At 42.7% G+C, this 14,566-nt stretch overlaps 1 protein-coding gene across 2 annotated transcripts in view; it reads left to right on the top strand.

Moving 5' to 3' along the window:
* The window catches only part of ITPR1 (inositol 1,4,5-trisphosphate receptor type 1), a 321,065-nt gene extending 309,624 nt beyond the window's left edge, over positions 1-11,441 (top strand). For both annotated transcript variants that reach the window (XM_079933479.1, XM_079933480.1), the window contains 2 exons: positions 1,899-2,060; positions 10,067-11,441. In XM_079933479.1, coding sequence (XP_079789605.1) covers positions 1,899-2,060; positions 10,067-10,153 — 249 coding nt within the window. In that variant the 3' untranslated portion in view covers positions 10,154-11,441. The remainder of the gene's footprint in view (positions 1-1,898; positions 2,061-10,066) is intronic.
* The last annotated feature ends 3,125 nt before the right edge of the window (positions 11,442-14,566 follow it).

Below are 14,566 nucleotides of genomic sequence, written 5' to 3' on the forward strand. Positions count from 1 at the left end.
ACATGGGAAGGGAGTGTTGATCACAGGGTGTGTGGCACAGCAAGGTAAACAGCATCACTTCCCTCCTCCAGCAGTCATTCTAAGCAATGGAGGTTTACCATTTAAGCAGTAGTTAGCAGGGCCCACCTAGGAGACAGTGGCTTTATCACTCCTTGCTTCCACAGATATTTATCAAGGGTCTGCTGTGTTCCAGTCACTGTACTAAGGTGTTTCCTGCTCTCAGGATGCTGGCAGGCTAGTGAGTCCCGACTAGACTCCCCACACGTCTTAAGCAAATGCTCTCCAGTAGATGGGACACCTCGTGCCACCGTGGCATGCCTTCTTTGTAGTATTTTCAACTAGTTCTTGTTTGGCTTCTCTATTGCTAGATTGCATTAGGTCAAGACACGGTTTAGTTACGTTGCTTTTTAAAATTTAGACGTCTTGTGGTATTTTGTTCTTGATTTTGAGTATGTTGATGCCTTTTATTGTATATGACAGCGGTTGGCCAACTCCACCAGCATTTGTAAATAAAGTTTTATCGGAACACAGCTACCCCCGTTCATTTGTGTATACTCTACACAAATGGGTGTTCGGGGGCTACATAGCAGATTTGCTGTGACAGAGACCATATGGTCCAGAAAGCCAAAGGTATTTACTATCAGAAAATGTTTACTATGCAGAAAAATTCTGCTGATCTCTGGTGTACACAGAGCAACAACAGCAAATTCTGTATGTGTGTGTGTTGGTGGGGTGGGCGTGATTTGTGTTAGGATGTTTATTAGAATTCATCCCGACAGGATCCGAATGGCCCAGGTGAGATGTGACGCCAGCTGGGTGTGGAATGAGTCAGTGTGCCTCCCCTTACCTCCGGCTGATGAAGCTTTTCTTACAGTTCATTCCTGCCTCTCTGTACAGAACTCACCCAGGAGGTGTACTTTTTATGAGAAAAGCATATGTGGGCAGGAAGAAGTGAGGTGGGAGGAGGAGGCTTGTCCATCCTGTTAACCAGCGGTGAGAAATGCTGTTTACAGGTGTGAGCTACAGGCATCAAAACGAAGGGAGGAGACAGACAGGGAAGGAGACTGAATGGGTCTTTCTTATACCAACTGACAGCACCCACCAGCCATTTCAGGCCCGAAGGAAAAGGAAACACGAGTCGAGAGGTGGTGTCCATAAGTTCACAAAGAGGGAAACTGAACCCGCTCCCCATTTTCAGCCTCTTAACAACCCTCTACCAAGCAAACACACCCATACACGTATCTGGTCGATCCCAGAACACTCGAGATCTTAAAATTCATGTACTTGTAGAGTGTTTGCAGATGATTTTCCAAGTATAACGCTTTAAAAAATATACAGCACGGTATGAGGTACGTAGAGTCGTCAAAGCCACAGACTGCAAACAGGAGGCAGTTGCCAAGGGGTGGCAGAGTTACTGTTCAGCGGGGATGGAGCTGAAGTTGGGGAAGATGACTCCCCGAGATGGACGGTGGTGATGGCTCACAGCAATGTGGATGCACTTAATGCCCCTGAACTGTACACTTAAATGATGAAAATGGTAAATTTTATTACATATATTTTAACACAGTTTTAAAACTCCAATCTCATTAGCTGTGTCATTTGCAAAGATCACAGATGGAGTGGCAGTAGTCGTATTTGGAGATTAGGAATCTTGTTTGGAAACCCACTTTTCCTCATATGTTAAAGTGATTTCTTCTAGGAATTAAGAGAGTTTAATTATATTCAACTAAAAAGATATTTACTGAACGGTTTAAAAAAACACAGTACAGTACATTAGTTCTGCAGCAATCAGGAAGAGCCTGGTGGAAGACGGCACAAAGAAAAGACGGTGTGATAAGACTGCCTTTGTCGTCTCTCCTCTTCGAAGTGACTCCCTCTTTTTTTCATGTGGATTCCAGGAAAGAAACCTTGACTGGTTCCCAAGGATGAGAGCCATGTCCCTGGTCAGCAGCGATTCGGAAGGAGAACAGAATGAGCTGAGGAGCCTGCAGGAGAAGCTGGAGTCCACCATGAAGCTGGTCACTAATCTTTCTGGGCAGCTGTCAGAATTAAAGGACCAGGTAAAAGAAACCCCACCTGCCTACACACACCCACTACCATACACACCAGGTGTGGTGAGAAAATCAGTAGTGCTCATGTTAAAATGCTGAAGTTTATCACCTGGATAGAAAAGGAAACGGGCAACAGAGGACAAACTCATTTAGTCCATCAGTTTCCCCTCCACTCCCCCTTCACTGCCCTTTGACAGGATAAGCCCATGACGCTACTCTCAGTGCCGCTCAGGACGAGGTTTTCGTATGAAAAACAAAACCAGAAAATGAGAAAATGCAAACTACTTCAATGAAGTGCTGTACAGAAAAACACGATGTGCAAAGCTGTACTCCTGACTTTTCTTCACTGACAAAAGATTAAAGGCTGTTTCTGGTTTTGCTTTTCAGCCCTCAGCTCTATCGACCCCTGGCCCCAGATACTGAAATCCAGCATCCTGGGATACACCACAGTCAAGGAAGAGCCCCTTTTGGTTCATTCATTGGCCAAATCCTTACTGAGTGACTCCCATAGTCCAGGCGGCGTGGCGGGTGCTGGGGGTGAACAGTGACCGCTCTGCCGGCCGCGTCCCTGCACTCACCCAGCTCAGCCGTCTACAGATGCGCTGCCCCATCCTGCTCCCTGTCCGTAAGATAAATGCTTTGCCCCTGTAACTAAGCTGGGTGAAGGGGGCAAGTCTGCAGCAAACCCTGTATACTCCAGAGCCCCCCTGCCCCGCCCTTGACCCCCTTCAAATGAGCACTCACAGTTACCAGGTGGTGACCTCCTGCTGGGAGGACCTGTGCTCTGCCCGTAGCTGACCGGGATAACCCTGCACAAACACGGCAACAGTTCAGCCTCCCGCACGCGGTGCTGAAAGCTTTTAATCAGTTCCGTAGACAAGATTATAAATTTTGTACAGCGGTAGTTATCAGGCAAGGTTGGCCTGGAGGTAAGTTGTAAGGTCTGCCCGCAGGTGATTTGTTCCTCTTAGGTACATAGTAACTAGCGAAGGCCCTGGCTGGCATCCGCTCTTCCTGGAGGTAGTTTACGTGGCACTGTAACAATCCCACTTTGAATTGTATTTCTGTTCCAACTAAATTATTCCAAACTGAGCCCCAAGATACCATTTGGCCTCAAGTTCTTTTCTTTCACATGTATTAAGATACAAATAAGAAGACTAATGGGAACAGAAGACCTTATTTATGAAGGCTGTCTACAGCACTGAGCTTGGTAGCCACCTAAAATGAGTAATAACCTAAATAAGTAAAACTAATGAAGATCTAACTAGATTACTTTGCTTATTATTTTATTAACTTTTTACCCCTGCTGTGAAACACTTGACAAATGTTCCACAGGACTACACTGATTCATGAGCACACTGTCTGCTACAGCTGCTTCTGTTTCCCCCCTGAAGAGCGAGGCGAGCTCCGTAAGGCATGTAGCAATGCTCAAGTTCCCTTCCTCTCCCTTTGAGAGAGCTGTGGCTACAAGAATCTCCATTAAATCAGATGTTTTAAATTAGATGCCAAAAAATCTTACAAAAATTGATCTCATGCAGACCTAAATAAAGGAAGTATTTAGCGCTCTATAAAGTGCCGTTTGTAAACATGTCTGAAGCACACTATTATTGGGTATTCTGGGGTAGTAAATGCCGCTCGAGCCCTTCTCTGTAGGCCGGGCCTGTCCTTTCAATGCTTAGGATCCTGTGTGTTGAATCGCTCCCTGAGGGTGGTTCTGAAGTTGCTTCAGTGATGCACATTGTGCAAACCAGTGAACCTGGTCTAAGGACCAAATTGAAGCTGAGGAATTTGCACAGAGAATCACAGGTATAGGAGGTAGCCAAGACCACAGATGGCATTGCACCCAATTCCCTCATTTCATTTCGTGAGGACATTCAGGTTCATGGCAGGCTCTTAGGAAATTTATGCAACTTTACCTGAAAATGTCAGGCTGGAACTCCTGGTCCTGCAGTCTGGGTTGGATTTTGTGTGCGTGTGTTGTGTTTTTATTTTCCCTTGTTTTGTTTTGTCACTGTACCCTGTTTGCCTTTCATGGTTGACTGTTTAAATTCTCATTCATTTTTTTAAGAACGTTAAAGAGTTTCAGAAGTCGCATCGCGCACTTAAAACGTTAAGGAGTGATACAGTCATTGCCATGTTACACCACTGATCAAGACTTGGCATTAGAATCGTTTCTCTGAAGCCAAAATTTTGGCTTGAACAAACTGTAAACTTGATTACATATGGACTAAGGTTCATTAAGTGACATCAAAACCAGTGTGGTTTAAACTGCTTGGTTTCAGCTCTGTTTACATTTTGGTTTTAAAGTTAACGGTTAGAACCACCCTTCAGAAAACCTTTCCCCTATGAAGGAATTTGAACTTGGACCGTTTTTTCTTGTAAGATGTTATAGGCTAAGAAGAAATCGGAGGAAACCAGTACTATATTCTCCAGTGCCTTTACCAGCATTGATCTGCTTAGGTTTTTAAGGTGACCAGAATCACAGGAAAAATTCAGCATTGTTGCTTTTGCTGGGGAAAATTTGCTTTTTTCAGAAGGAATTAGTCAACATTTTCTTTTGATTTTGTAACAAAACTGTAAAGCATTTGTTTGACAATCAACTTGTTGAAAAGATTTGAATTTTATTAAATTTGGTGTGTGCCAGTCCTAAAGATTTCTTAAATTGTTCTGCATAAAAAGCCATGCAGACAGGTCAGAGAACTGCTGGTTCTTAAACGGTCGCTGTGAGAATTCCTGCCCTCCAAAGGGAAAAAAATTCTGAATTAAAAAATAAAAACTCCATGAATGATTAATGAACAAGAAACTCTGTGACAGATATTTTTTAAAACAGCTATGAAAGAATACCATTCACTGGTACAAGTGCTGGAAAATACAAAAATTGCTTCATCACTTAGATATTTTTGCAGATCTAATGGTCCAAAAACCAGCATAATGGAGCAAAGACAGCTGAATGTCTTGGGATTTAATCTTAACTGTTATTGACCTCGTTGGTGGTTGTTTTCTTAAAATACCAGTTTGAGGAGAAAAAGTTCTTATCAAGGATATTAGTAAAATCCTGGTTAGTGGTTTTTCTATTACTGCCAAGAACAGTTAATTAAAATTGCTGTTCTAAGTGTTACTTAATGATGCTTCTCATCTTGAAGTTTCCCCTCCCAAGAGATTCTGAATACTAAATGTGATTCTCTTACATTCTTATTCCAAGGCGGAGAACTAATGTAAGAACTTAAATTTTTTTTGCATGTTTTCTTTATATTGAGAGAAGGGTTCACTTTCTTGAAAATGTGACTGGCTTCCTATAGGACAGTGACCCTTATTTGTAGTTGGTAGGAAAAGAAGTAGTGCTTGAAATTCATGTCATATTAGCATGCGACAGTGTTTGGCATTTTGTTTGTTTGTTTGTTTTTTGTTTTGTTTTGTTTTGTTTTTTGCGGTACGCGGGCCTCTCACTGTTGTGGCCTCTCCCGTTGCGGAGCAACAGGCTCTGGACGCGCAGGCTCAGCGGCCATGGCTCACGGGCCCAGCCGCTCCGCGGCATGTGGGATCCTCCCGGACCGGGGCACGAACCCGTGTCCCCTGCATCGGCAGGCGGACTCTCAACTACTGCGCCACCAGGGAAGCCCATGTTTGGCATTTTTCACGCAAGAGGGTTATCATCTTGTTAACATTAACTGCGTAAGTAAGGAAGGAAGAACAAAAGAACAGAATAATTCCCCACAGTTGGAAGAATGGAATATTAAGCCTTACTTGAATGTCTGTGGTCCTTACACTGTGTTGGAACCACAAAAGAGAGGCCTTTGGTAACACCTGCCATCTAGGATACTGTAACTGATCCGGAAAGCAGCAGACCTCTAATGTTAGGATACAGTAGGAGAAGTTCCACGGCCCGAGGAATGAAGTGAGTTTCATTGGTGAACAAAGGAGCACAGAGAAGTAGGCAGGCAGTCCCGTGAGAGGCCTTAGAGGGTCGGAGGAGTTTAGCTTCTACAGTCCTACGAGCAGGTGACTTCTGAGCTAGCTGAAAAATGCAGCAGGGGGCATCCCAGGAAAGGAATCAGCATGAGCAAAGGCATGAAAACGCATGGCATGCTCGAGGAATGTCACTGTGCTCTGGGTCATTTGTTCTTCGAACCATCATTTATGAAACACCTATTTGCCAGGTGCAGCCCTAGGTACTGGGGTTACAAAGGTGAATAGAACCAATTCTCCTTCTTCAAGGAACTAACAGCCTAGAGTGGGAGACAAACAAGTAAACAAATAAATTATAATTCAACATGGTAAGTACGTAACAGAGGTTTGAACAGATTGCTCTGGGAGTGGAGAAAAGGGAGCACTCATTCAGCCTGACCACAGGGAGAGGATTCGAGTCAGTGCCTCGGAAACCCTCTCAGAGGTGGGAATGCAGGAGCTTGGTTTCAAAGCTTGAGCGTTTGCCAGATGAACTGGAGAGGAACAGCCCACTAAGGATCAGGAGTGTGGATATCTGTATATTTATATTAAACCAATATAACTGCATTCAGGAGATGCTGCAGTTTTACTTCTGAATATCTTAGGCTCCTCGTTAGGAGCGTGGCTGATTTCATAGGACTGTGAAGCACAATTCTGGTGACTGGAGTTTCTGGGCTGTTTAGAATCTGAGTAGCCACGACCTCACTGTGACAGGAAAGCAGGTTGCGGCTTTCATGTGCCGTCGATGAACCGTCCCTGCTATGCCAGCCGTTAGTCGTGTGGAGGCCGATAGTGGTGGAGTAAATTTTGCCCATTTGCACTCAACACTCCGTATTTTCATGGAAGATCTTTTAGATGTTTGGCTACATCTGACTTGTAAAGCTACCATATCGTTTGCTTCGTGTTTAGACTGAGTCAAAAGAAGGAATGCTGAAATTCAAGTTAGTCTGTATATAGATTATGAAGGAGGATATTGCTTCAAGTATTCATTCTTAGCTAAATGTAGATTTTGAGGATTTTAAATGTATCTACTACAAATGGGACATTTCACACTAATCAAAGTAGCTTTTTCTGTATTAGAATTTTGACTGAAGTTACCACCTTAGACATGAATCTGATGGATATATATATATTTTTAATTTATTTTGTTTATTTTTGGCCACGTTGGGTTTTTCATTGCTGTGCGTGGGCTTTCTCTAGTTGCGGCGAGCAGTGGCTTCTCTTGTTGCGGAGCACGGGCTCTAGGCGTGCGGGCTTCAGTAGTTGTGGCATGCAGGCTCAGCAGTTGTGGCTCGCGGGCTCTAGAGCGCAGGCTCAGTACTTGTGGCGCACGGGCTTAGTTGCTCCGTGGCCTGTGGGATCTTCCTGGACCAGGGCTCGAACCCGTGTCCCCTGCATTGGCAGGCGGATTCTTAACCACTGTGCCACCAGGGAAGCCCCGGGTGGATATTTTTATCTAGTCAGTTTTGTTTCAAATGTCCAGAGAGAATACATCGTGAGAATATGCTAAGGATAGATAGACTTTGGTCATTATTTCTGTTTTGATATAGACAGTAGTAACAGAAAATGGTGATGCCTTAAATAACATATATAGTGCATGTGAATCTATGAAGACCAATAGGTAAGTAGGTTGAATTGAGCTAATAAAGCCGGAAGGTATGTGAGAATATGTACTAAGGGGCCAGGGAAACTTAACTGGCCAGCAGTGTTGAGCTTGGTTTCTTGTAGGCCAGATTTAGTCCTTTAGGGGGTTTTGTTTTCATTACTGTTCGCATATAATTATCACTGGATGACGACCTTGCCAAAACGGACCAACACTTAAGCAGTTGCCCAATTCCTTACTATTTATTACTCACTTAAATGGTAGCCATTCTGTCTAAAAAGGCCATGGTCGATCAGAACAGAATCCAGGCAGTCAGATTTGTGTGCCGACCACCTGCTCAACTGCAGAGAATCTTCTCCAAGGTCTTATTTTGAGAAAAATAATACATTTACCCAAAATACTTTTTTTTAAGTATTCAAGTATATGAAAATATAACCACAGTGATCTTGGCCTGTTTCTGAGATAACCAGTGAAGAGCTCTTCTACAGCAGCAGCGGCCCCAGATCAGTAACACCAGTATCACCGGGGAACTTGTTACAAATGCAAACTCACCAGCCCTACCCTGGGCCTGCTGAGTCAGAAACTGTTTGTGGGCCCTTGGATCTGTGTTTTAAGGAGCCTTCTAGGTGTTTCTGGTGCACGCCAAAGTTTAAGAACCATTATTCTAGGGAAACAGAAAACAAAATTAGATAGGTATGTACTAGGTTCTTGAAATTACCAGGAATATGACTGCCTGAACGAAGGTTTTGGCCACTACCCTACAGCAGTAGGGAGCTTGAAGGTTTGTGATGCAGGGAGAGTGATGCAATCATTGTTTTAAGAAGACAACCCTGGAAAATCAGAATCGGACCTCCACTGGGCTTTCAGGCGATAGCCTGTCGAAGAGGGAAGGAAGGTGTGCCTTCAGTTGAAGACTCATTTGCTATAAGGAACCCAGTTTAGAAGCCCTTAAGTTTAAGAGGAGGAAGAGCCAACAGATTGAAAAGTCACAAAAAGGTGATCCGACAAACAGGCGTGAAGATGCAGGTACATAAAAGGTCATCTCAAGTGCACGTAGTTATTTATGGAAAATTTTCAGGGAAAGCTTTAATGGCCAACTTCAACAGCAGAAAAATCGCAGCATCTTTAAATAAAGTATCTGTCAATACGGGGTGAGCGCACCAAGGTTCCTAAATCTGTGAGAATGCGGCGATTATTAAATTTAGTTAAGTTTTACTGGATTCTCTCTCAAGGCTACCTGCCGAGGGGCTAGTCAGGGGGTGAGACTCTGGGGCTAAGCAACATGAAGTATCAGGCAGTGAGATGACTGAATTACTGATTGCGTTACCATCTACTTGTGAATTTATTCCACGGGTCACGTGAGGTTCTGCTTCCGCAGCTGAATCTGTGTAGTATAGGGTGTGACACCTCCCTTCACGATTTGTCACTCATCCAAGGAAACTTTAGAGGCTAGCTGGAATATCCTAATTCAACTCTTTATAAAAGGCTTTATAAAAAGCTGCCTTTCGGAAATATTCACTCCTTGTAAATCTTCTCTTCTAAAATATAACTGAAGGCATTTCACAGGAGCCTAAAAATAGTATTTTGATATGAAAGGAAAACGGCTATGCGTTAAAATTGAACCTAGGTAAGTTAATCTTATTTTATGTTCTCAGGATATTTTGTACCAAAATATTTGATGCCCAGCATCAAATCCTGAGCTAGGACTACCTGGGTTATGAGAAATGTGAATGCAGGGAATTAATTATGCCCCGAAATAGCCAGAACAGAGCTGGATACCTGTCAATGTGAGAACTGATTTAGTTCGGCAGCCGAAATAAACGGTACCAACCTCTTGTTCTGGGTTTGGAAAGCACCGTTTCATTTGACCAGCCTTAGGAAATGGTCTTTCCTGACCTTAGTGTCTGTAGGTGGCAAGGAATAGTCACCACTGAGTGCCAGGCCATGATTATGTTATTTAGTCACCCTGGACCGCAGAGGAGAGGACATTCCTCATCTCCCTAGAAATGCTGTGTGATTTTTTTTCTCGCAGATCAAAACGGCCCAACAGTCACTGGAGAGGAATCAAGACCCCCTGAAGACGGTGGACTTAATCTCTCTTAAACCTAGGATTTTAAACACACTGCTTTTCTTGACAGTTCAGTGTGTTGTTACTGTCATACAAAGCTATCAGTTGGAAGTGGATTTGGGAAACGATCAAGAATCTTGTGCTTTAACTGTTTTTTTGTTCCTTTATGAAACAAGTAGAAAGCAAAGTTTCTGAATGTCACATTGCCTAAGGCACAGAATTCCCCATTCTGCCTAGGAAGATGTCCTTTTTGAAGTTCTGTGTTTGATATACTGACAGTACACTGTAGAAAGTGGGTTTCAGTATAAACCATAACCACAGAGGTAATCTATGGTTGAGTATATGATTTGACGTACAGGAAGTGTCTGGGTCTAATGATGAAACTTTTTAACTTTCCAGATGACAGAACAAAGGAAGCAGAAACAAAGAATTGGTCTTCTAGGACATCCTCCTCACATGAACGTCAACCCACAGCAACCAGCATAAGCAAATGAAATAAAGGAATCGTACTTACCTTTTTAAATTATTTTTAGTGTGGGTGTGGCTAATTCGTTCTGATTCACCCACAGAGGTTACATTTATGCTTAGTATATTTGTAAATACTCAGTTTTATACCGTATGTATATGACTGCTACTCTCAAGGTCTGGATATATGTATTGTAATTAGAATTGTTGGCACAATGAAATTTCATTTGTGCCAAAAATATTAAAAATGCCTTTTTTGGAAGGACTAAAGAAAGCACCTGATTTGCACTTGAACCACATTATAGATTTAAAAGTATATGACATGTATTTTGTATTTAAAACTAGAATAGCCAGTATTTATGTTTTTTATAGAACTGTGCAATACCAATTATGCAATCACAATAAATTTGTAACTCCTGAGTATCCTAAGGGGAGTGCACATCTTTGAAGCTGGTGTGTTCATAGTATGTAATAAATGGTTAACTATCAAATGATGCTGCTGCCAAAATCATATTAATAGTGAGTTTCAGGCCCCCGGGCATTTTGTACCATATAATTAGCCTGTGGTGATACTACTTCTCATTGCTAGCGGCACCAGTGCCTCTGTCTCGTAGTGACAGTGCTCCAAGCCTACGAACTGTCAAGTCAGCATTCATTTTAAGAAAAGCAACTTTAGTTTCAAAGATACTTTAAGGCTTCTGAATTGATCATTTAAACTATTTCTTTAAGTAAGAGAGCTGAATTAGAGGCTCAGACTTTAGTTTGCCAAGTCAGTGAATTTTTTAAAGGGAACTTTTTATGCCACGCTTGAGGTAAATGCATACTGCTAGCCAATCAATGTCATCTCCTAGGTGAATTCTGGTGTCACGTTATCAAGAAATGAGTAATTGATGGGCTCTAGATTATCTAGTCCAAACAGATTTTTTTGTTGAGCTGATTTTTTTTCCTTCATCTGAACCAACATGCTACAGTAGCTAAGAAGTATTAAAAACTATATCCATCCGTATAAAGATGAAATATGATCTAGCCCATTAGCGCTCATAGTTTGAACACTGACATGTTATTCTTGTGAAAGAGCCACAGTTGGGTTTTATTTCTTTGTCACATTATTTCTTTTCTTGACGGATGAAAAAGTATGAAAGGAAACTTTTATATCTGTTGCCTAGTTTTGTACATGGATCTCATTTTACAAGAGAATCTCTCTACAAAAAAAGTTAAACATGTATTGAAAGCAGAGTTCTGAAATGAGTAAAGTTTGTAAATGCAGATATAAAAATAATATTTAATAAATGATGCAGAAGAAAATACAGTGACCGGCTGGTGGCTTTCATTTAGACATTTCTTTGCGTCGTAACAACAGCTATTCCAATTATAGATTTCCTTTAGGACCAATTTAAAGTATAACTGGTCTGCCTACCAGATTAATTCCAAAAATGCTTACCTGATTAATGATAACGGAGAACTACCTGAACAGATGTGGGGGAGGGTTCATACAGTAGCCAGCCATTCATTCTTCTCTGTAAGTGACTGCCAAGCAGACTGTCACGAGCACTGTAGCACATGGTAAGGCTCCCACTCCTGCACTGTCCCTGGGGGACCTGCATCTTGCTACCTGCAGTGCAAAGGAATCACCAACAGGGAGATTAGTTCTCACTCATGCCCAGCGGTCAGAGTCCTTCAAGACAGTTGAAAATGTTTTACAAAAGCTAACTCGTCTATCCAAAGGTAGTGAAACCTGTCCCCTCCTGAGAGCAGTGCCCACCGTGGTTGCTCTTTTAACAAACACTGATTTTTCTCTGTGCTTTGCTAAATAAGGATAATTACCATCCAATGTTGGGAACTAGGTCGTGATTAAATTCCAGTTAAATGACTAGTTTCAAAACCAATGCTTCTACTTTATAATTGATAACTTTTAAAAAAAAAAGTGAGTAATTTTCCATTCAGTGCAGCGTATGTCCATAGAATTTTTCCATAATAAGGCAAGCCCAAGACAGATACGTACTTGTAGCTATAAACAAACTGGCGCTCCACGCCGACCCCCCCACCCCTCCCCGAACGTGAGCTCCAGCCAGCAAGGACTTGCTCCCCTCGGATCTCCCTTCAATCTCCTGCGCTGCCCAGCACGGAGAGGCAGTGTGTGTGGTTTGTCTCCCAAGCCCCGTCCCATCTCGTTCACTGCAGAGTTCTGCAATGACACGTTCAGGTTGCAGCTTTTACAGGTTTGTCCTGTTTCATTCGAATCCTGTCACTTGAGATACAATCTTCATTCAACTCGCCAGCTTCAGCAGAAAATAAATGGAATCAGAATGCCACTCCACCCTACAAGCGGTAGATCCTACCCTTGGAGTTTGAGTGTGAACACAAAGCTGGTACAACTGAAACATAAAATCTGAAGTTATAACTCCTACAGCCTTTGATGTGTGATTGTGATTTCACCTTTCTCCAGACATCGCTTTTTCAACACTTCTATTTCAAGGATCAAGGTCCAAGTCACCTTCAAAGTTACTCACGGAGGTGAAGAATTAGTGCTATCGGGCTAAGAAACAAATGTGACAGCATACTACTAACATGCAAAAAGTCTTCTCGGCTCTGATTATTGAATTTTAAAAGTTTTCTGTAGCACGGATTCATATTTGAAGATTTTGCCAACTTCCTTAACTAAACCACGTGTTAAGTCAAAGGGTCTGGGAAATTCCGTTCCACTTTTCTAACATTTATATTTTCTGGCCCGTTTCTACTTATGTCCCTGAAATTATGTAGTGATGAACCTTGTTTCCCCCTGCAGATACAGCTTCCACCCTGCTGAGCCCTAGAGCTTTACTCGAAAGTTCATCCTGCGCAAATACTCTATTTTTTTTTTTTTTTTTTTTTTTGCGGTATGCGGGCCTCTCACTGCTGTGGCCTCTCCCGTTGCGGAGCACAGGCTCCGGACGCGCCGGCTCAGCGGCCATGGCTCACGGGCCCAGCCGCTCTGCGGCATGTGGGATCTTCCCGGACCGGGGCACGAACCCGTGTCCCCTGCATCGGCAGGCGGACTCTCAACCACTGCGCCACCAGGGAAGACCCCGCAAATACTCTTAAAGCTGTGCGCCCTGACTCCTCACACACGCACACAAAATACGCTTTTCACTTTGTTTTTTAAAAATTTGATTCAACCTACCTGTTCCCAAGCTCATTACTGGTTGTTCTTCAGTCAGTTTAGTTTTATTTGGTTCTACTTTCTGAAAATGGGTTGCTTGATTTTGCTCCTGTAAAAACTGCTCTTTCACCCTGTTTAAACATTTCCTAACATAAATTACAAAGCAAGCATACCTTATTTGTGGAAGCTAACCAGCAACTCAGTCTTTGCAGTAGCAAACTAAACAAAGCTTTACTTATGTGCTAGTGAGAAATTACCACGATCTTCACAGTAAACTAAGGAATTATCACATTAAAAACTCAATTATAGGGCTTCCCTGGTGGCACAGTGGTTAAGAACTTGCCTGCCAATGCAGGGGACAGGGGTTCGAGCCCTGGTCCAGGAAGATGCCACACGCCGTGGAGTAACTAAGCCCTTGTGCCACAACTACTGAGCCTGCGCTCTAGAGCCCGCGAGCCGTAACTACTGAGCCCACGTGCCACAACTACTGAAGCCTGTGCACCTAGAGCCTGTGCTCCGCAACGAGAGAGGCCACCGCCATGAGAAGCCCGCGCACCACAACGAAGAGTAGCCCCCGCTCACCACAACTAGAGAAAGCCCGCGCGCAGCAACAAAGACCCAATGCAACCAAAACTAAAAAATAAATTCATTAATTTAAAAAAAACTCAATTATAGATTTCTGTATCCTCCTCCTACGGTTGGTTGGGATAATGCGCTAATGAGAAACAGCCTGAAAGTTTCTGATAGTTATTTTAAGGCTAATCATGAGACCATTAGTCTGACTTCTGGGCTACATAGAAGGAAATTTAGTCCCTCAATACTATTAAATACAAAAGGATCACAACTACATACTTACACAAGTAGAGTTGAGTTTTGCTAAAATAATGTTTTCACAGATTTTAAAAAACAAAATGTGCTTGATAGAAGGCTTAATTTACATGACAGTAAAAGTCACCTTTACACAAGACAGGATATAATAACAAAGGACTCCTACTGAAGGTTCCTGAGACAACATGTTCTCATCTACCAAACCATAGATGGGAGTGCAGCTTTCATTTTAAAGGTAAGAAACTGAGCCTCACAGTGGTAAAGAGACTTGCCCAAGGGCTTACCTCCAGAATAAACAAAGCACTCCTGACTCAGCTAAACAGGAGAGAGCTCTTCCACCTGCTATCCCCATTCCAGAAACGGGCTACAGTATCTTATCCGTAATCAGTTTCCCATAACAGTTCTCACTTTACAGAAAGTTCTTATGCAGAACTGTATTTTGTCCTACAATACAAATGGATTTCTTT

This window comes from Stenella coeruleoalba (genome assembly GCF_951394435.1).
Source record: "Stenella coeruleoalba genome assembly, chromosome: 10".
NCBI classification, from domain to species: Eukaryota; Metazoa; Chordata; class Mammalia; order Artiodactyla; family Delphinidae; genus Stenella; species Stenella coeruleoalba.